Source organism: Rhinoraja longicauda, chromosome 25 (genome assembly GCF_053455715.1).
Source record: "Rhinoraja longicauda isolate Sanriku21f chromosome 25, sRhiLon1.1, whole genome shotgun sequence".
Taxonomy (NCBI): domain Eukaryota; kingdom Metazoa; phylum Chordata; class Chondrichthyes; order Rajiformes; family Arhynchobatidae; genus Rhinoraja; species Rhinoraja longicauda.
Window position 1 is genome coordinate 22,499,274 of NC_135977.1, and position 23,303 is coordinate 22,522,576.

Genomic DNA, 23,303 nt, shown 5'->3' on the forward strand with positions numbered 1-23,303 from the left:
AAACTTTGCATTATCTTTGATTTGTCCGTTGGTATGATTTTTAAATTTGGATATATAAAACGTTTCACTCTTCCAGGCCAAATTTGATGGGGAAAAAACATATCCAATAACGCACCATTTAAGTGACTGTAAAAAAAAAAGAAAATAGAAAGCATACAAAAATTGCTAAACATGCATGTTGGAAATATGTGCAGCAATGCCATTTTCTTTTGCCCTGTTATATTCCAAGTGAATTCCTTTATGAACTCTGGATCAAATCCATCTTTTGAGTTAAATTGGGGATAACTTTAGGATTATCGAAGCAGCCATATCTGTGCTAGTTGTGAAAAATGCGATTCAACTTGTGAGCTCCACCTCTTACTAGGGAGTAGAACTTGCTAGACTAGCAGCCCAGATATGGCAAAAAGTGAAAATCAAATCAAATTGAAAGACAAAGGATTCAAGACTCATTACCTTCCTTCAAGGTATGTGATCCTTTTGTGGTGTTGCTTTTATTGTTTGAAGGCTTTTGATTTGGATGCCTTCCATTCAGACTTGGTTCATGATATAACAGGTTTATGGTGGTTTTCTACGATGGCGTCCATTTTTCAGATGTAAAAACAAGGAACCACAGATGCTGGTTTGCAACAAAAAAAACACAACGGGCCAGGCAATATCTTTGGAGAATATGGTTAGGTGGCATATCAGGGCGTTTTGAAGGGGCACCTGAAATGTAAGCTGTGCATGTTCTCCAGAGGTGCTGCATGACTTGCTGCGTTGCTCCATTGCTTTGTCTTCCATTTTTCAGATTTTTTCAAAATTGTATGAGGGATGTAGGTTGCTTTGCTTAGGTGTCTTCTGTAATACATTAAATTCTAAGTTATGTTTTGAGAAATACTTTTTTGAAGAACTATTTGACATGGGTTAAAAATGATAAATTTATCAACATTTGTAAATTATGGATGTATTCCTATAAGCATAGAAAATTAGCAGTGGATAGTTTATTGGGCTGCACAAAAGTGATCTGAACAATTTCTTACCGTTTGTCACTCCTTTGGTCTTGCCTGATTATTGTCACATCTATTGAGATAAGGGAAAAACATTGTATGCGATTCAGTCAAATTATACCATACATGAGTACAATGAAGTGATACACATTTCCAACAGGTATCGCGGGGAAAAAAATCAGAGTGCAGAATAGTGTTACAGCACCATAGCGTTACATTTAAAGTGCAGATACAAAAAGTGCATCAGTCTGCACTTTAAATGTAACGCTATGGTGCTGTAACACTATTCTGCACTCTGATTTTTTTTCCCCGCGATACCTGTTGGAAATGTGTATCACTTCATTGTACTCGTGTATGGTATAATTTGGCTGAATCGCATACAATGTTTTTCCCAAACGTCACCCATTCCTTCTCTCCCGAGATGCTGCCTGACCTGCTGAGTTACTCCAGCATTTTGTGTACAAAAAGTGCAAAGGAGGTAGGTTGGAAAATCTGGAGTACACCCTAGCTTATAAAAGGAAGATTATTTATCAATCTGATTACAGCAGGGAAATTATTCCTAAAACTGATAATATGTTTTAAAACTTTTCTATCCTGCCTGATGGGAGAGGGGAGGAATGAAGAAAATTCTTTACCATATTAGGGGTTGCTTTCTTAAGGCAGCGTGAAGTGTAGACGGACTCGATGGTGGGGAGGCTGGCCTGTGAAGGATCGGGCTATCATTTGTTGTAGCCCAATTATTTGCTTTTGTGGGAAGAGCCGTTGCCAAACAAAGCTGTGATGCATACCGATGAATGCGTTCTACAGTGCATCTGTAGAAATTGTTAAGAGTTGCTGGAGACATACTGAACTCCCTGGTGTGCTTTCTTGTCCGTAACTTCATTGCAATTTGTCCAAATTGGTAATGTTTATAGCCACGAATGGGAAGTGCTGAACCATCTGCACCTCGACACCATTGATGTTGATTGGTGTACTTCACCTTGCTTCTGAAGTTAATAACTCGTTCTTTCATCTTAATATCGAGGGTGAGGTCGTTTCTTGTAATTTTGTAAATAAGCAGAAGTTGGTCCCACAGTCCTGAGAATATAAGGAGCTGTGAACACAACATTGCCAGGCACCAATGTTTACTGTGGAGGATGTATTATTGCTTATCCTCACTGTGGTCTATGGGTCGGGAAGTTGAGGATCCAATTGCAAAGGGGGTGTTGCTTTCCAGGTCCAGAAGTTTGGAAATGAGGTTAGTTTGGATTATGGTGTTGAAGAGGGAGCTATATTTAATAAATAGGAGTCTGTAGGTGTCTTTGTTCTCTAGATGTTCCAGGGATGAGCATAGGGTCAGGGACAAGTTGGGTGGTAGATGAACTGCAGTGGTCCAATTTCCAGAAATGTGGTTTGAGGCATGGATCGATAGGCATTTTTGGTTGTGTAGCAGTGATCAAAGGTGTTTAGGCCTCCAGCGGTTAAGGGTGATTTGGCCTCTGGGGAAGCCTGGTACTCTGTACCCCTATTCTATTATTCTCCTTCCCGTAATCCCACTACTCCCTAAATTCATGAATCAGTACCAAACCAATTGTCAGAAACAGTTAAGTTTAGTAAAAGACTTGCTGAGTAAGTAATAAGTATAAGTAATAAATTATAATTTTGTCTATTACCCCACGTACTATCATTGACTGACAGTGACATTAACTCAGCAAACCAGGCAGCATCTCTATCGGTGGATCGGTGATGTTTTGGTTTGAGACCCTTCAGACTGATCTTTGTGTCCTTTTGCATCCGCAGTTCCTGATTTCTACTGTCATTGAAGGATGTGCAAATCTAACACCATGGATCTTGACTTCTTCTTTGCCCCTCCCATCTAGATTAGAGCATAATATTTAATGTTCCCATATAATTGCTTCAAAAAATTTGATCCAAAAGCTGCACTGGAATGGTTCACGAATACTCTAACCTTTATCATAAAAACTGTATAAGGCATGTGGGAACATAAGTTGGTTCGAAATCCTGGAACACCCATCCAGCATTTAATGAGTGCATATTCTTTTTTTATATAATAAAATGCTCCCCACATGCCTCACTGTTTTTTTAAAAAACACATTATGTTTTAGTTTCTGGCTAACACGAAGGAAAAAACGAGTGGACAGCCTCTGCTGCTAATGCAGGAGCCTCTGCTGCTGACCCCGAGTGGGCGTTGTTGGGGCTGTGGCCAATGGCGAACGGCGGCCCGCCGGTTGCCATGCGCCTTTAAGAGAGTCGAGCTTGTGATTGGTCCGGACTGCCCACCTCCCCCCTCCGTCCTCCCATAATGTCACCGCAAGCTGCCGATTGAAGGCAAGAGGGGGAATGTGGCAGCGGAGAGAGAGCTGCCACTCGCTCGCTTCCCCGCGCCGCCACTCGCTCGCCTCCCCTCGCCGCCACAGCAGCAGCAGCGGGCTCAACTAGAGCGCCAGTATGGCCAAAGACGAGTTCCTGCTGCGCTCGGCCGGGGCGCCGGTGATCATCAAGCAGGAGCCCGACGACGATTCGGACGCGGACGAACTGAATTTGAAGAAGTCGGACGAGCTTCAGATCATCCACAGCGGGCATTTCATGGTGTCGTCGCCGCACCGAGAGCACCCTCCCAAGAAAGGCTACGATTTCGACACCGTCAACAAGCAAACGTGTCAGACTTACTGCTTCGGGCCGTACAGCGCGTCGCATCTGTCCATCGACGCTTCGCTGACCAAGCTGTTCGAGTGCATGACCCTGGCCTACAGGTGAGGAGCGGACGGGCGGGCCTTTGTGTGCGGGCTGCTCTCATGTTGGTGGGGGAAGGGGCCGCAGGAAACTCGATGCCCGCCTTTGTTTTCCTCTCATCACCCACGAAGCCGGCGTCACAAACTATTTTTAGACGCTCTTGAGCCATCCCGTTCCTTTCCCGAAACCCGATAAGGCGGAATCGAAAACAAACCCAAGGGTTATATTTTCTCCTGCTGGTCAGACCCACGGAGTTCCCCCAACACTTTGTTTTCCTCAAGATTTCAACATCTGTTGTTCCGTGTGCCTCCAACGGTTTTTTTTTGTTTTTCTCATCCCTGGGCCTTTTTTTTACATTTGAGTTTATTTAAGGCTGATGTGTAGTAAAGTTCTGTTGAAAGCGCAAGGAAAAATCATGGTTTAAACAAAGTAATGCGGCTGTTTTAACCTGGAGTTGATGGACGAATGTTAAAGTAGACCCAGGCTTCTGGATCTTGTCAATATACATACTGTTCCTACGTTTAAAAACAACAATGACGGGGATTGAAGATAATGTTGTTCTAGAACTTAAAGTTACAACATTACCAAAATGCCCACTGCATCAAGCTTTAAAATAGAAACAAAGGATATTCGGCCCATTCCCTCAGTTCGGCCCTTTAAAAGAGCTCATCTAAAACCCAGTGTGCGGTCGTTTTTGTCCTTATTTTCTGCCATACTTTTGAAAAACTATAATTTATCATGAATCCTGGGTCTCATCTCGATTCTTGAAAAACAAAAGGCAGCAAATCTTGATTATGGTGAATCTAAAGTAAAAGCAGAAAACTCTGGAAACAGAGCCAGGGGGTGGGGGAATCGTGTACCATCTGCACCTGTCTTTTTTCATGTTCCCTGTATTTAGATATAAATCATTAATGTACATTACAGAATGTAAGGAAATAACAATAGCAGGTGATCTAGAGAAGCTGTAAACAGAAAACTAATGCTGAAACAGTGATGTAGAGAACATAGTGGTTGTTGGAAGTCCGAAACAATAAATCGTTGGACAAACCAGCGGTTCATGCAGCATCTATGGAGAGAAATGCTGAGTTGCATCATAACTAGCCAGCGATTGAAAGGCTTAAAAAAAATTGTAGCTGTTGGAATTCAGAAAATATATACTGGAAATTATTCTTTCTTGTTCTTTTATCAATTGCTTTAAACACTGAGTACATTCTGTTGGTGGGCTCTTTACTTTTTCAAAAAATATCCATTATGTTCAGAAAATGATACGCCTTGATCATTCTTTCATTGGCTAGAGTTTAAAAAAAATCTAAAATAAGAATGAAAAGTCTGGAAATCTGCAACAGATCAGAGAGAAAGAAAAACAAATTTGATGCTTGTTAATAGACCTTTCATTCTGATTCTGGCAATCGCGACTTTAATTCAATACTAGACCAAGTGGACCCGTTGGGCCCAAACCTCTCCTACATTGGTGCAGCACCCTGTCCTCCCCCTCCCCTCCCCTCTCTCCTCAACCCCCCTCCCTCTCTCCTCCCCTCCTTTTAAACTTTAACATGTGAATAACTTTAAAAATATTACACTGATTTCAATAAAAGTACTTGGATTATCACTAAAGTGACAATGGTGAGTAATGTGAGCCTAAAATTGACGCGCTATCGTGTACCGTTTTGGCTGAAGTTCAGTCACAAACAAGATAACAAACGAGAGTTTTAGTATATAGATATAGGTATCTGAGGAAGCAAAGCAGAAAGTGTTCATAAGTTCAAAAGTTGTAGGAGCAGAATCAGGCCACTCAGCCCATCAAGTCTACTCCGCTATTCAATCATGGCAGATCTACCTTTCTCTCAACCCCATTCTCCTGCCTTCTTCCCATAATCCCCACCTTAAAAATGTCCATTGACTTGGCCTCCACAGTGTCTGTGGCAATGGAGGAACTCAGCATCTGTGAAGGGAATGGATAGGAGACATTTCGGGTCAGACCAAAGAATGATCCTGACCCAACACTTTGATTTCTATTGACTATTAAGTTCAAGATTTCTGATCTGCAGTTCTTTGCATTTGTGTCTGAGGAAGACAGGTTTGCTAGGAACTTAGTTGACCATGTTTTAAAATAATTTCCTTTGTGAAGATATCAGCATCTAGGTAGAGTTGCTGCCTTACGGCGCCAGAGATCCTGATTAGGGATGCTATCTGTACGGTGTTTGTACCTTCTCCCCATGACCGCGTGGGTTTTCTCCGAGATCTTCGGTTTTCTCCCACACTCCAAAGATGTACAGGTTTGTAGGTTAATTGGCTTGGTATAAATGTAAATTGTCCTTAGTGTGTGTGTAGGAAGAATGTTAATGTGATCACTAGTCGGTGCGGACTCGGTGGGCTGAAGGGCCTCTTTCCGCATTGTATCTCTAAACTAAAATCCATGGAGTGAAAGTATAGTTTAGTAATTGTACTTTCTGCCTTGGGTTAATGTGCATGTCTGGAAACCGATGTTGGCTGAAAATCTCCGTATTCTAACCATGGATGTTTCTAAATTATATATTTAATGTAATATTTCATGTCACCTTTACATTTACGTTGGAAAAAACCATGGTCAAATTCAATGGTGCAAAATCACTCAGGAAATCTGAGGCTCAGGGAAACACAATTCAACATTTTTTGCTGTTGAGGGAGTAGGTAGTTGGGGAGAACATAGAAAACAAAACAAAAATAATCCACATGGGGTAAAGAAGCTTTTTCTTCCAATCCTGACCCATAAATTTATCTTAAGGGTCTGGAATGCAAAAGGGAATGTTTAAACTGTACTGAGTCTTGGTTGGGCTCCATCTCTTGTTTAGTTTTCTGTGTTAGTCACCGAGCCTCAGAATGATGCTTCGGCCTTGGAGGGTTACAGAATGTTAATGAGGGTTGAGGTGTATTTCCTCTGGTAGGGGTTATTTCCTCATGAACAGGGGAACATCAAAAAATTAGCGTATAGTTATTTAGGAGTGAAAATGGTAAAGCTCTTTCTTCATAGAAATGGTAGAAGATTGAAGTCATTTCCTAAAGTTTGGATGCTGGGTCGATTTGAAATGTTTATTACTGAATGGTAGATTTGTTGTTAAGGGTTCCAAGGTAGATGGAATGTGAATGAATTAAGATGCAGACCAGCCTGTTTAGATGTAATTGCATTTTTTTAGGTGGAGGTTGTCACATGGTAATCTGTGCCGTTAAAATCTAACATGATGACGTTTGACAATAGACAATAGACAATAGGTGCAGGAGTAGGCCATTCAGCCCTTCGAGCCAGCACCGCCATTCAATGCGATCATGGCTGATCACTCTCAATCAGTACCCCGTTCCTGCCTTCTCCCCATACCCCCTCACTTCGCTATCCTTAAGAGCTCTATCCAGCTCTCTCTTGAAAGCATCCAACGAACTGGCCTCCACTGCCTTCTGAGGCAGAGAATTCCACACCTTCACCACTCTCTGACTGAAAAAGTTCTTCCTCATCTCCGTTCTAAATGGAATATATGGCTGAGGATGTGCAGTTTCCACGATTTCAGTTTCCAAGTGGTGCCAGAAATTCTTCCGGGATTTCCCTTCCATGTACAGATCTGCTACTTATGTGAAAACATTCTTTATTTAATCCCAAATTTGTTTTTCACTAGCTTACACTCTGCTCCTCCTCCTCCTTGTCCAGTTAGTCCAAGTTAGCTTCAGGTAATTTTAGATTAACTTTTAAATATGTTGTATTATTCTTTAACTTGAGTATCGGCTTTTACTATTAGAGTGCCCTGCCATGATCACAGTGTATCAATTTACTTTACAACTAATAAAGCAGCATTAAGCTGTTATAATGATTATAATTATCCATTTTAATTTCCCTTTCAAAGCTGGAAAGTCAAAATTATGTAAATCTCCTTTCCATACGAGGTTTGCTGATGCTTGGCATCAGTTTTGTAGCTTTTCTCTAAACTGCATTTAGAATCTGAATGTCGCTCATTTGGGCTTTATCTCACAACTCTGTTTTATTTGAGCTGAAATGCCTCCGTTTTGCAGCCCTAGTTGATGAACCGGAGACCCGTTTTGTACATTGGAAAGGAGATTCCGTTTCCTATTGCCTGGATATGTTGGTTATCCAGTGACTCCTAAATTTCATCTACAAGCCTTGCTTTCCATCTCTTAAGAATAAAAAAAACTGAACAAATAAGTGCAGAGATTGGGGAATTAGAATAGTATATTCAGATGTAAATTCCTATGAGATTTCTCTGTCATTATGTAGCTGTATCTGTAGGGCAGTGGTGCACCATCTTTACCTGGGGAAAGCCAGATTGACAATCTGAATCACTGCAGACAATCACTCACCTGAAAAATATTTTACATTAACCATATATAATTAGATACTGAAACTTTTAGTAATGCAAATGAAGATTTCAGAGTTTTAACAGTCTAGTTTTTGTTCATATTGTTACCAGAGCATTATCAAACCCACAATGGATTACTTATTCAAGTAATAACTATTTTGGGAATTATGACTTCTGAAAGTGCTTAACAGCAAAACTTGTTCGAGATTATTTTACAGATTCATTACTAATCTAGGTTTTTGATCCATTATTTGGTCTTACGACCCAAGTATCTTATTGATTTTGAAATGTTTTCTGTATTTAAATACACGCATTTGCAGGGTAAAAGTACAAAATTGCTCAATTTTGATCCAATTTATATTCCTTTCAGCTTTCCTTAGATTGGGGTCTAACTCCATGTGTTACCCACCACCCCTGTTGAATGGAAATACTTTGATCTTAGCCTCACATACCTCGTGCGACCAACAGGACACTAGGATCCCAATGCTTCCACTTCCTAATAACCATGCCCAATACCACAGCCAGGCTTTCCAATTATCTGCCTACTGCCTTCCATTATCTGCTATTTTATCAGTGTTCCTGCTCCAGGTACAGGTGTGCGTCAGGTGAATTCCAGCATGCCATAAAGCCCTCACTTGCGAGCTAACCAACCTCCGAGTTTTAGACATTAAGGTTGGTGCTGGCTGCTCGGATAAGTAAAAGTTTCAGTACAAAATTCATACATTGTTTCTGGGTGTCAGAAGAAGCTATATAAGCAGAATAATAATTTGTCCTATGCTTAAAGAAGCAGCTGGGAATACTTAACAATGTGTGACAGAAAATGTAATGGAACAAAATCTGGGAATGTTTGAGTTTGCAGCAAAAAATAACACTGCTATTTAAGTTACAAAGCAAGGCTTGTGTCATTGCTTATACTGGAGAAAAGTTTGTTAGTTATCAGTTCCTTGGATGTTTTGGGAAGGAAGCCCAGAAAGAAATATGCGGGAGGTGGGCTTCAGGCTGTGCTTTGTGCTGCATGGTTACAGGATGAGGTTGGTATCAGTGCTGAGTGGATTATTTTCCGAGTCCTTGTGTTTATAAATAGTGCTGAGCATCTGTTCTGTGGTTGGGTGATTAAAACTTTTGTTCCTAATTGGTATGTTTCTTCATGAGATGTGAAGAGGAGATGAAAACACCTTTTTTGGGACAACTCATTGTCATGAATCATTACAATGTTGGAATAGGTTGTTAAGGCAAAAGGTTATAGTGGCATAAGGTTCAGTGGATAAGACCAAACATATTTGATATCTGATAATATAAATTATACATTTTAATCACAAAATCCGTTAAGCGGAGGGGTTAATCATGGTCTGTTGTAAATTTGCCAAGACTCGGCTGTGTTCATTTTTATTCCTGGTTAATACAAAATGCTTAAGTCGTTCACATTATCCTGTATCTGTACACAATGGATGGCTTGATTGTAACCATGTATTGTCTTTTTGCTGACTGGATAACAAGCAAAAAAGCTTTTCACTGTACCTTGGTGCATATGATAATCTATATACTAAAACTCTTGTTTGTTTGTTCCTGAACTACAGCCAAAACGGTACATGATGCTACGACAATTTTAGGCCCACCTTACTCACCGTCGTCTCTTTGGTGCTAATGGAAGAAGTTTAACTGAAATTGGTGTTATATTTTAAAAGTTATTCACATTTTAAAGTTTAGATCTATCTCCTAGGGAGGGAGGCGAGGGCATCAATGCAGACGAGGTTTGGGCCCAACAGGCCCACTTGGTCTAGTAATAAACTAAACATTAATAAAATTTGAAATTTGCTGTTAACACCAAACGTCTGCCATTTGGGAAATAATGCCTGACTGTTCCAGTTTCCTATTTCTTATTCTAAGCAGAGTTTTTTGTCCTTTATGCAACCATTTAGGATTGAAGTTTAAAATAAAATTAAAAAAAACTTTATTCAAGTAAAAAATATGTACAATACAGCAGGAGTCGTTACCCAGCTGTGGAGTCGATACCCAAAACATCCGACTCCAACTCCTTGATTTCTTGTGTATCCGTCTCCAGCAGCACCAAAATCGCTCCGACGCCGGCTCCACAGCCCTGCAATACAGGAACCATGCACAAAATTTGTCCAACATTCTCGGAGACTATACATATATTCTATATCGTTTACACAAATTTCACTATTTTACCACACACCCTTGACATTCATGTGGGCCCCTGGCATGAAATCCCTTCCCTTATTTTGAGGGGCATCTCCAACACACCCTGCCCCCCCCCCCCCAATGGCCAGCAGCGGAAGGGCCCTAAACTGTGGTCCTCCCCCACAAAGCCGTGGCGTTGACTGCACCGAGCTTCATTGCGTCCCTCAGCACGTACTCCTGCAGTGGGCCAGTCGGCAACATTCCCTGACGGACATCTCGCTCTGCTGGGAGGTCAACATAGTTTGGGCAGACCAAAGAGTGTCTTTCACCGAGTTGATGACCTTCCAGCAGCACTTGATGTCAGTCTCTGAATGCATTGGTCTGTTAGTGCTTCATGCTTGCTGATCTATATTCTACTCTTCCTCTGTGTGATGTTATCCTTTTAACAGATCTTGGGTGTGCCATTAAATTAAGACAAGCCTATAGAAGGAAGAGATAAGATATTACACTGGCTTGTAGACAGCAGGTACTTGCAGGCATTAGAGCAACTGATCCTTTGTGATTCCGTGTCCAAGAATTCATCCTGCTTCTCTACTCATTGGTTGTCCGGGGCGACTTTGATTATACTTTCAATGTTATCAATGAGTCAGTGTTTATGACCGGTGTAAACTGTCCTTCAGCAATAATGGATTTGCATTGAGACTGGATTGATAGCTATTCATACGTATGAAAGTAAAACTGTTAATGTTTAACGCAATGTTTGTGTCTTTTGCAAATGAAAAAAAAGACTGTTTATAATGAGCATTGGTAATATATAAAGAAACGGGGGCTGGAATTCAGTCTACGCATCAACAAAGTTTCAGATATGCTAAAGGGTGGATTATTTTTCAATATCAATTGCAGATTGACAGATTCTTGATTAGTAAGGGTGTCGGGGGGTATGAGGATAAGGCAGGAGGATGGGGTTGAGTGGGACAGATAGATCAACCATGATTGAATGGCGGAGTAGACCTGAGGCTGAACCTCCTCATTCTGATCCTATAACTTATGAACATGTTTTTTAGCAAGAATTTATTTCTATATTTCATTAAAAGCGATAACTGGAACAAGTGCCAAGTCCAAAATGAGGCTTTGCTTTATTTATTGAGTTGGGAGGTTCATTGATGAACATGAAGTTAATTTAGTGATTGTCTGATTGCATTTTTCTGTGTTCTTACTTGCACTTTTCCTGCAGAATGCTTGTAGAGTATGATTCTACAATCATACTCTGTGGATGATGATGATTACATTACAACTGATCGCCCCGACGAGGATGTTGCCAGGACTAGAGGGTCTAAGCTGTAGGCTGGAACTCTATTCCTTGGAGCGCAGGAGGATGAGGGGTGATCTTAGAGGTGTATAAATTCATGAGAGGAATAGATCGGGTATATGCACAGGGTCTCTTTCCCAGAGCAGGCGAGTGTGGCCCATGACTGGATGGCAGTCTAATATGTTCAAAGGCCGTTCAGAATGAACAGGTATGCTGGTGAGATGGGATGGAGGGATGGCAGTGGGATCTAGTGGAGCAGAAATATGTCGGGGAACAATCCGGACAAATAATCTATCTCTTTACTGTAAATATTGAGAGGCATGTAAAATTATAAATGGACTAGACAAGCTAGATGCAGGAAAAATGTTCCCAATGTTGGGGGAGTCCAGAACCAGGGGGACACAGTCTTAAGTATAAAGAGGAGGCCATTTAAAACTGAGGTGAGAAGAAACATTTTCACCCAGAGAGTTGTGAATTTGTGGAATTCTCTGCCACAGAAGGCAGTGGAGGCCAATTCACTGGATGAATTTAAAGGAGTTAGATAGAGCTCTCGGGTCTAGTGGAATCAAGGGATATGGGGAGATGGCAGACACGGGTTACTGATTGTGGATGATCACCCATGATCACAATGAATGGCTGTGCTGGCTCGAAGGGCCAAATGGCCTCCTCCTGCACCTATTTTCTATGTTTCTACACTCGTCCCACCTGCCCGCGTGTGGCCCATATCCCTCCAAACCTGTCCTAAACTTCTTAAACGTTGGGATAGTCCCTGCCTCAACTACCTCCTCTGGCAGCTTGTTCCATACACCCACCACCCTTTGTGTGAAAAAAAGTTACCCCTCCGATTCCTATTAAATTGTTTCCCATTCGCCTTAAACCTATGTCCTCTTGTCCTCGATTCACTCTGATTGCTGATGACCATCACTCGTGAGCTCAAGGGTATAGAGTCACACAGCAGAGAACCAGGCCCTCTGACCCTCCAAGTCAAACACCAACCACCCACTTGCACTAATCCCACACTCATTCCATTTTTTTTCTCTCCACCATCGCACCAATGTAGCTGGGACACATTGGCCGAAGGGCCTGTTTGGCCAAAGGGCCTGTTTCCATGCTGTATCACTTTATGACCCAACCTGAAATGTGCTTCAACTTGCCGTATAAATAGGATTGCCTAATTTATTGCCTGTTTCCATTTTGTTATTGTTGGGAAATAGGTCTAGCCTTCATAACCATACAGCTTAACTGGAAATGGGCGCACTTACTTTTTAGCTAATGTTGTTTTACCAGTTGTAATTAGTTTGCAGGTTATGAACTTTGGATTTTGGTTTGTTTCCTAGCTTGTGTTTTTGGCCAGGGAGAAAAGTTTCAAAAATTTTTATAAATAAAACTGCTTCAGTTTTCACTGTTGACATGGCATTGTCACGAGAATCCGTAGAGAGAGGCAGAATAAACTCTTGCCTTGTTAATTATTGAGGAAAGGGAAATGGAAGAGCCAAAGTCATAGAAAATATTGAGATGTTAAACATCCTTTAATAATGAAGGAAGCCTTCATCTTCCTTGCAGGCCGATGGTTTGAAATGAAAGGATAGTTCAGTCATGAGGGTAGTTAAAATACAAAGAAATTAAAAAAACATAGTTTTCCAGTACCACCGTGTTTAAACAAATTCTTGGGGCAAGTGAAAGCCACAGACAAAAAATTAATTGGCTGAGTGTTGGAATGTTATATTAACGATTCCAATTTAATCGTCATTTCTGTGCTGGCTTTTATCCAGTTGCTGCATACTTTTTTTTGACATTGGAACCTACAAGGCATTGTTTAAGTGCTAACTGCTTATTTTCAAAAACTTGGCTGCAAAAGTGTTTTTGTGCTGCCATACAAAATACGTAATACTGAAGCCTGATAGTCGAAATTTATATTTACATGTTCATTTCTGTTAGCTCAAAAATAATGAACTGCTTCCATTTCCAGAGTTGCTCGTGGTTTTGTAGTTTTAGATAGGATCATCCAGGTGGTTTAAAAGTGATATTAAACATACAGTGTACATATGTTTTATACTATTGTGTATTTAAAAAGTCTTTTTCCAAAACATCTTGCAATGTGTTGTCATTTCCATGGAATTCATTTGCCTGCAACATAATTTTAGTAATACCTAATTGGAAATGGACATTTTTGTTAGAGTAAACATAATAATGGCCATTTCCAAGTTGTTTTTGGAGCATTCAAAAAAAGTTTCATTTACCCAGGAGCCCCAATGTCATTGCTGAGTTCTGCATCAGGGTGCAGGCGATGCTGGCTTTTCTCACGCAATGCTCAAAACATGATGATCTGAGGGACTTGGAAAATTAGTATACTACTTACAGCCTTCTAACCCATCCCATCCAACCCCAGCAATCTGTCAGTCTCTGCTTCTCTCTTTACCCTTGCGCCCTATTCCTCTTCCCTAGCCTCAGCAAGCCTATTTTTTGCCCTTTGTTCTCATTTACCTCTCCCATCAGAGCTTGGTCTTGAGAAAAAATGACCAGGCATTTCCACCTGGGCCTGTCATTACTCAAAAAATGTACAGTGGGCCAACAGCTGAAACAAATACGTGACGTACTAGTACACCCTGAATGGCGCACAGGAATTTATAGGCTTGCTTTTCAAAATAAATGTTATGGTGCCTAAAGCAAAGTTGCCATTGGAATGAATTACATTATAGGACATAGAAATGGTGGTTTGTATTGGGAGGCTAGTTTTATGTTTGCAATGCAAGGTTTCAGTAGAAACTTGCAACTTGCTTCACAACCAGTTAATGATGGTAGAGTGTAAATAGATTCATTGCTACACGTTTGTTACTTGGCAACAAGTAAGAGGAAAAAATATTTGTACAGCTCCTTTCATATGAATGAATGAATGAATGAATGAATGAATGGCGGCGCTGCCATAGCAGCTGCGGCTTACCTGCGGTCCATTTGTCTTTGTGTTTTTGTTGTTTTTTTGTCTTAATTGTAGTTGTGATGTCGTGTTTTTGTGTTTGTGTACTATGTGTGTATGTGGGGAGGAGGGGGGGAACTGTAAAATTGTAAATAGGTGTCCCTTCCGAACGGAGACCCGACCTTTGTTTTCTGGGTGTTGTCTCCGTTCCTGCTGCGGCTTACCATCGGCCCAACTCCTGGAGCTGGCGGCCTCCAGGGCTCTGGTTCGCTGAGCCCGCTGACTTACCATCAGCGGAGCCGGCCGTCCTCGGAGGCTGCGGGAGCGGCTGCGACTCGCCTTGGGCTCGGGCTGCGTGGATGCCGACATCGGGAGCTCCGGCAGCGGCAGCGTGTTCGCCCGCCCCGGGGTCGCGGGGCTTGGGTCGCGGACATTTCACCGTCCGGCGCGGCCTAAGATATGCCGCGGGATATTTCTCTGCTGGGCGGGGGCTTCAATGTCGGGAGCCACGACCGCCCCGACGTGCAGCAACAGCGGCAGCAGCAGCGTGTTCGCCCGCCCCGGATCGGACTTATCATCGGCGGAGCCGGCCGTCTTCGGAGGCTGCGGGAGTGGCTGGGACTCGCCTTAGGCTCGGCCCGCTGCGGACCGTCCGGCGCGGCCTGCAACCACAACAACCTGACTGCGGGAGAAGACGGCAGGAGAAGGGAAAGACATTGTGGCCTTCCATCACAGTGAGGAGAGGACTGGAGGAGACTCACTGTGATGGATGTTTCTTTGATGGATGTTTCTTTTTTTGTGTGTTTTTGGGGTTGTGTAATTTTAATGCCTATTTAATGCTTTTATTGTTGGACTGTGGGTGACTGAATTTCGTCCAATATTGGATGACAAATAAAGCTATCTTGAATCTTGAATAGGTTTATTGGTCAAGTATGCATATACAAGGAATGTGCCTTGGTGCTCTGCTCACAAATGACAACACAAACATCCAGTTAACAATTAAGAATAAAGCATAACCACATCAAAACAATAAGGATACAACATTACGTTCTAAACATGTGGGTGAAAATAAACCTGAACAAAAAAGAGACTACAGACTTTGGTTATTGAGTAGAACTATCACTCGTGGAAAAAAAACAGTTTTTATGTCTGGCTGTTGGTGCTTTGACAGTCCGGAGTCGCCTTCCAGAGGGAAGTGCTTCGAAGAGTTTGTGGCCAGGGTGAGAGGGGTCAGAGATGATCTTGCCCGCTCGCTTCCTGGCCCTTGCAGTTTACAGTTCGTCAATGGGGGGAAGGTGGCAGCCAACAACCCTCCCAGCTGTGCGAACGACCCGTTGCTGCCTCCGGATGTTGTGCTTGGTGGCTGAGCCAAACCAGACCACGATGGAGAAGGTGAGGACGGCCTCAATGATAGCAGTATAGAATTGGACTATCATTGCCTGTGGCAGATTGTGTTTCTTCAGTTGCCGCAGGAAGAACATCCTCTGTTGGGCCTTTTTGATTGTGGAGTTGATGGTGGCCCCCCATTTAAGGTCCCTGGAGATGATGGTTCCAAGGAACTTAAATGACTCCACAGATGTGACTATGGTGTTGTTGATGGTGAGTGGGGGGCAGGGAGGGGGATCTCTTCGAAAGTCTACAATTAGTTCCACTGTCTGGAGAGCATTGAGCTCCAGGTTGTTGCGATGGCACCAGGATGCCAGCTGTATCTGTGGAATTCTCTGCCTCAGAAGGCAGTGGAGGCCAATTAACTGAATGCATTCAAAAGAGAGCTAGATAGTCAAGTCAAGTCAAGTCAATTTTATTTGTATAGCACATTTAAAAACAACCCACGTTGACCAAAGTGCTGCACATCCGATTAGGAAAAAAAAAAAGAAACGTACAGTGGCAGGCAGCCAAACACAACGGCGCGGCCATCTTGAACAAAATGTTTAACTAAAGCAGAAAGGTGTCCCGCGGCCGCGCCGCACCGGGCGATGGAAAGCTCCGCGGCCGCGCTGCACCGGGCGATGGAAGGCCCCGCGGCCGAGCCGCACCGAAGGCTGTTCAGTCCCGCGGCCGAGCCGCGCCGGGCGATGGAAGGCCCCGCGGAAGAGACCTAAAAAAAAAGAAAGATTCCCCCCCCCCCCACATACCCACCCCCCCCCCCCCCACATACACAACCAAAACAAAACACCCCACCACCAACACACAAACAAAAAGGACAAAGGACAAACAGACTGCCAGCGAGAGCAAATACTGCACCTGGTCTCCGTGTCTGTCCAGGCAGATAGAGCTCTTGGGGATAGCGGAGTCAGGGGGTATGGGGAGAAGGCAGGAACGGGGTACTGATTGAGAATGATCAGCCATGATTACATTGAATGGCTCGAAGGGCCGAATGGCCTCCTCCTGCACCTATTGTCTATTGTGTCACTTCCCCTCTGTAGGCAGATTCCTCCTCATCCTGGATCAGTCCAATCGGGGTAGTGTCATTCGCAAATTTGAGGAGCTTGACAGAGGAGTCTGTGGAGGTGCAGTCATTGGTGTAGAGAGAGTAAAGGAGAGGGGAGAGTATGCAGCCTTGCGGAGCTCCTATGCTGATGGTCTGCGGGTCCGAGATGTGCTTTCCTAGCCTCACATGCTGCTTCCTGTCTGTCAGGAAGTTGATGATCCACTGACAGAGGGGTTCAGGCACAGTCAGCTAGGAGAGTTTGTAGAGTAGTAGCTCTGGCACAATGGTGTTAAAAGCAGAGCTAAAGTCCACAAACAGAATCCTGGCATAGGTCCCCTTGCAGTCTAGGTGCTGGAGGATGAAGTGCAGGCTTAGATTGACTGCGAGGTTCACCAATCTATTGGCCCTATATGCAAACTGCAGGGGGTCCAGCAGGGGGTTTGTGATGTTTTTCAGCTGGGCCAGCACGTCTTTCAAAGGTCTTCATGACTACAGAGGTAAGTGCGACAGGCCTGTAGTCATTAAAACCAGTGATCCATGTCTTTTTGGGTACAGGGACAATAGTGGAGACCTTGAAGCAGGCAGGGACAGTGCAGGTTTGCAGGGACTGATGGAAAATGTTTGTGTAGATCGGTGCCAGTTGTTCGGCACAGAGCTTGAGGGTGGAGGGGGAAACATTGTTCGGTCCTGGAGATTTCCGGCTTTTCTGCTTTCTGAATAGCCTCTCCACCTCCGCAATTTCTATTGTTAAACTGGAGTCATTCTGTGAGGATGGGCAAATTGGTGATTGCAGAGGGGTGGGGGGAAAGGGCCAGTCTTTGCAAACTCCAGCCAGTCTCTGAGTAGGTGTGAATTGCTGCTTGGGGATGGATCCAGTCTTTGCAAACTGGAGGTATTTATTCACAAAGTGCTAGAGTAACTCAGCAGGTCGGGCAGCATCTCGGGAGAGAAAGAATGGGTGACGTTTCGGATCGAGACCCTTCTTCAGACTGATGTCGGGGGCGGGACAAAGGAAGGATATAGGTGGAGATAGGAAGATAGAGGGAGATCTGGGAAGGAGGAGGGGAAGAGAGGGAAGAGGAACTATCTAAAGTTGGCGAAGTCGATGTTCATACCACTGGGCTGCAAACTGCCCAGGCGAAATATGAGGTGCTGTTCCTCCAATTTCCGGTGGGCCTCACTATGGCACTGGAGGAGGCCCATGACAGAAAGGTCAGACTGGGAATGGGAGGGGGAGTTGAAGTGCTCGGCCACCGGGAGATCAGTTTGGTTAATGCGGACCGAGCGCAGGTGTTCAGTGAAGCGATCGCCGAGCCTGCGCTTGGTTTCGCCGATGTAAATAAGTTGGCATCTAGAGCAGCGGATGCAATAGATGAGGTTGGAGGAGGTGCAGGTGAACCTTTGTCTCACCTGGAAAGACTGTTTGGGTCCTTGGATGGAGTTGAGGGGGGAGGTAAAGGGACAGGTGTTGCATCTCGTGCGGTTGCAGGGGAAAGTGCCCGGGGTTGGGGTGGTTTGGGTAGGAAGGGACGAGTGGACCAGGGAGTTACGGAGGGAACGGTCTCTGCGGAACGCAGAGAGGGGAGGGGATGGGAAGATATGGCCAGTGGTGGGATCCCGTTGTAGGTGACGGAAATGTTGGCGGATAATTTGTTGGATCCGCTGGCTGGTGGGGTGGAAGCTGAGAACAAGGGGGATTCTGTCCTTGTTGCGAGTGGGGGGAGGTGGAGCAAGAGCGGAGTTGCGGGATGTAGAAGAGACCCTAGTGAGAGCCTCATCTATAATGGAGGAGGGGAAGCCCCGTTTCCTGAAGAACGAGGACATCTCCAAAGCCCTAGTGTGAAACACCTCATCCCGGGCGCAGATGCAGCGTAGACGGAGGAATTGGGAGTAGGGGATAGACTTTTTGCAGGTGGGAAGAAGTGTAGTCCAGATAGCTGTGTGAGTCAGTAAATGTCCGTCACTGGAGTCAGTCTTTGAGTACGTGTGAAGTGGTGGGGGGAGGGGGTGCCAGGGTTATGTTTCTGTTTCTCGAACCTGCAGTAAAACTCGTTCAGGTCGTTGGTCAGCTGACGATTGTCCAAGGAGCGTGGGGTTTTCCTCTTGTACCTGGTGATTTCTTGCAAGCCCTTCCAAACTGAAGAAGCGTCATTAGCTGAGAACTTGCTCCTCAGCTTCTCAGAGTACCTTTCCTTGGCAGCTCTGATTCCTCTTCTCAGCTTGTACTTGGCCTGCCTGCAGAGGTCTATATCCCCGCTCCTGTAGGCCTCATCTTTTGACTGGCGGAGCTGTCTGAGTTCTGCTGTGAACCAGGGCTTGTTGTTGTTGAACCAGATCCGGGTCTTTGTGGGAATGCAACTGTCCTCGCAAAAGCTGACATAGGATGTCACAGCGTCTGTGTACTCATCGAGGCTTGTGGTTGCTTCCCTGAACACATTCCAATTAGTGCAGTCAAAGCAGGACTGTAGTTTTTCAATGCCCTCGCTTGTCCACCTTTTCGTTGTTCTGACCACAGGTTTAGCAGATTTTAGTTTCTGCCTGTAGGTCGGAATGAGGTGAACTAAACAATGATCGGAGAGACCCAGAGCCGCCCGAGGAACAGAGTGATATGCGTTCTTGATTCAAGAGTAGCAGTGATCAAGTGTCCTCTCCCCTCTGGTGGGGCAAGTAACATGAAGTCTGTACTTTGGGAGCTCACGACTGAGGTTGGCCTTGTTAAAGTCCCCCAAAACAATGACCATGGAGTCCGGGAAGTCACTCTCTACCCTCAATACCTAGTCAGCGAGTTGCTTTTGCGCTTCACATACGCAGGCTTGGGGGGATGTAAACTCCAGCGAGAATAAAAGAGGTAAATTCCCTCGGAGAGTAAAAGGGTTTGCAGTTTATAAAGAACGATTCTAGATTGGGGGACAGAAGTTAGACAGTACCGTGTTGTCGCTGCACCAGTCCTGGTTAGTGTAGAAGCATATTCACCTCCTCTTGATTTTCCCGCTGCCTCTGCGTCGCGGTCCACTCTGTGTAGTTGAAAGCCAGCCAGTTGCAGCGCACTGTCCGGGGTCGACTCACACAGCCAGGTCTCGGTGAAGTGCAGGGCAGCGGCTCGAGAGAAGTCCTTGTTAGTGTGGCACAGGAGTTGCAGTTCGTCCACTTTGTGGTTGAGAGAACGTAGATTTGCGAGGAATATACTCGGGAGCGGTGTGCGTAATCCTCGTCGCCGGAGTCGGGTGCTCCAGAGCGCTTCCCACGGGTCCTCCTCCATTTCAACACCTTGAACGCAGCCGCAGCCACAGCCCCGCCGACGGGTAGGTCCAAATAATCCAGCGAGTAAGAGAAATCCGGAACAATGTTTGAAGGTACCGTATGTCTGATGTGAAGGAGTACCTCTCTCGTGAATGATCTTTGTGGGATTACTGCAGACAACACAAACAACTACATACAAAACAGCACGGAGCAGCACACCGTGACAGTCAGCGCCACAGAGAATTTCAGCATTTCAAAAAGCTTCATGGGTAAGTTCGTATTGAGGCACAATCTATTTTATAGAGGCAATCTTGACAACCAGTTTACATCAGTGAACCCCTGCAAACATTGAGCTAAGTGACCAATTTTTATTGTTGAAGGATTAATGTTTAGGGTTGCTCAATAGCACTGCCTTTAGTCAATTAAAAAGATCAACAGATCTTTCCATGCCTTAACGCAGGTCAATGAGATGTATGCGTTTATGTGGCATCTATCACAAGCTCAGGCTGCCTCTAAGTGTTTATTGTGGCTGTGAAATATAGTTTAAATATAGGAATTTATTACAGAAGGAGTTATGGAGCTGAATATGTGTGTCCTTGGATGAAAGTATTCTCTATGTTTATCAAGACGATTTCTTGTTACGGAATGTTTTGGCATAGGGGACATTTAAGTGTTCAGTGCAGAAGGTTTAGAACTTTTAATTTCCTTATATTTTGAAAAGATGGTTTGCATGTGCAGGAATTGTACTTTCATATTTGTGGAAAAGATTGAGGATAAACAATTATAAAAAATGAAGAAGTATTGAATAGAAGGTTAGCCATTTTCTATTTGAAAGATGGTATGCGCAGACATTCTCTAGGGCAGTGCATTTTTAGCTAATGAAGCTTATTAATAGTTAGACATCACAAATGTTTTTAAGTCATGTCAGCTTGTTATGGATGACCATTGTAAAAACAAGTAAATTAATGTGCCAACATCTGGATTTGTTTGGAACATATTATGAAGACTGGAGCAAAGAATTGAGTTAATTGATCAGAGTTGGACTGTTATCAGGAAGGTTAATATAACATTCAAGGCTGCAAGAGTGCACAGTAAAGATTTTTAAAATTCCATGCCCAAATGTGAAGGAAGCTTGTTGGGACTGGCGATAATAGAGTGGTGAGTCTGACTTTGTACAAGTGAAGATGTGGATAAATAAGGATGCTGGATAAATGAGTTTTTATAAATTGGTGTGCATTCATCAAGGTAGGACCTATTGATCATAATAATCAATTGTTGCATTCTTTAGCAAGCAAGCCTTCAGTTGAAGTCCTGAAACCCTTCCACAAACCTTGTACTTTAAAAATGTACATAATTCCTATGTTGTGATTTTTAAATTATCTGCTCTGGTATCTGGAAAGTGCCTTGGTGAAAAAATGTAGTTGGCGCTCCTGTGAAGTGGCTTGGCGAGTTTTTGCAGTGTTAAAGGTGCTGTAAAATAGAGTTGTTCCCATTGTTATGATAACTAACTTTCTTGGTTGTGCATTGAGTCATGGAGTAATACCACATGGAAACAATTCCTTCAGCCCAACGCATCCATGCCGCCCAATGTGCCTCGTCTAAGCTAATCCCATTTGCCCATATTTGGCACATATCCCTTTAAACTTTTCCTATCCATATATCTCTCTAAAGGGTGGCGCAGTGACGCAGCGGTAGAGTTACTGCCTTGCAGCGTCAGAGGCGTTCGATCTTGACAGTGGGTGCTGTTTGTACATTCTCCTTGTCTGGGTGCAACATTTTTCTCGGAATGATCAGCCATGATCACATTGAATGGCGGTGCTGGCTCGAAGGGCCGAATGGCCTCCTCCTGCACCTATTGTCTATTGTCTCCCACATCCCAAGGACGTGAGGTTGATTGGTCTCTGTAAATTGCCCTTAATATGTAGGATAGAAGATGATCAGATGTGCAGGTGGTCGCTGGTTGGAGTGGACTCAAAGGGCTATTTCCATGCTGTATCTCTTAACTAAATCTAAATTAGGCTATAAAAGCTAAATTACAATCTTATTGGACCTGCCTCAACGACTTCCTCTGGCAGCTTGTTCCATATACCCACTGTCCTCTATGAAAAAGGTCCTCTCAGGTTCCTATATCATCTTAAACATATGCCTTCTTGTTCTTGATTCCCCTGATGCTTTTTTTTGCTCTCATTTTGAAATCCTTTTGTTTATTATCTCTACATTTTCCTGAGTGGTGTCTCCTGCATTTGCTTTTTCCCTGAACTTGAGAGGAGTTGGTGGGACCTCCCTAATCAGACTCAGGCTTTACGCAATGACAGAGCCTCATGTGAAGTGAAAGGATTTTGACAGAATTATGAAACTGCACTGTAGACCTTGAGCAGATAGCAGATCCCTCCTGGCTTTGCCACATGGCAGAAACATTTTTTTAAAAGTGAAATAAAAATATTTTGAACTATCAGTTTATGTCAAAAAAATCTTTAATCATGAAATCGTGCACAGTTAATTGAAAGAAAATGAAATTTACTTTGCCTTCTCTTCCAAAACAACGGTACAGTTCCCATGGACTTGCAGATCTTGTGTCAGTTCTCACCTGCTGTAGGATCCTTGGGTCGAAACACAATGTGGGTCCTGGCGAATGTCAATAAACTCTTGTTGCTGGTCCAGTTAGTCCACAATTTTAACCAGAAACATGTGGACACATGCACTGCAATATGCTCTGAGTTCCAACACATGCCTGTCTCTGCTAAGTTATTTTCCCCACTCAGTTTATGGTGATCCTTGTCCTGATCTCCCCCTTCAGCCTTCCATTCCAGTTATCTCGGTCACTGATCAAACAGTTTCTGACCATTTCTTTGTGTTTCTACACTACTGCATATACACACTTCCCCTTCTTTAGCTTGACTTAACCTCTACCTTGGATTATTTACAACAGCATTGTTGAACTTCCCTAACTCTAACCCATTCAGCATTTGACTTTCCATTTGCCATAACGGAAGATTGATAATTTGCCCAACCATTTGCTTTTTTCCACCTTTTGATGTTCTTGTTAAGTGTTGAATTTTTTAGATCAGTATGTGTGAATTATTCTTGAAGGGGTCTGGGCTGTTGATAGAAGGCTAGATGCTTATCTATAGGGATTGTTTTTAAACACTTGAAAGTCAGGTTATTATTAATTTATCTGTACTGAGTTTATTAAATTGAATGAGATTTT

General features: G+C 43.6%; 1 protein-coding gene across 2 annotated transcripts in view; it reads left to right on the forward strand.

The window, feature by feature from the left end:
• The first annotated feature begins 3,290 nt into the window (after positions 1-3,290).
• mlxip (MLX interacting protein) overlaps positions 3,291-23,303 on the forward strand; it is a 72,847-nt gene continuing 52,834 nt past the window's right edge. For both annotated transcript variants that reach the window (XM_078421669.1, XM_078421670.1), the window contains exon 1: positions 3,291-3,739. In XM_078421669.1, the coding sequence (XP_078277795.1) occupies positions 3,435-3,739 (305 nt within the window). In that variant the 5' untranslated portion in view covers positions 3,291-3,434. The remainder of the gene's footprint in view (positions 3,740-23,303) is intronic.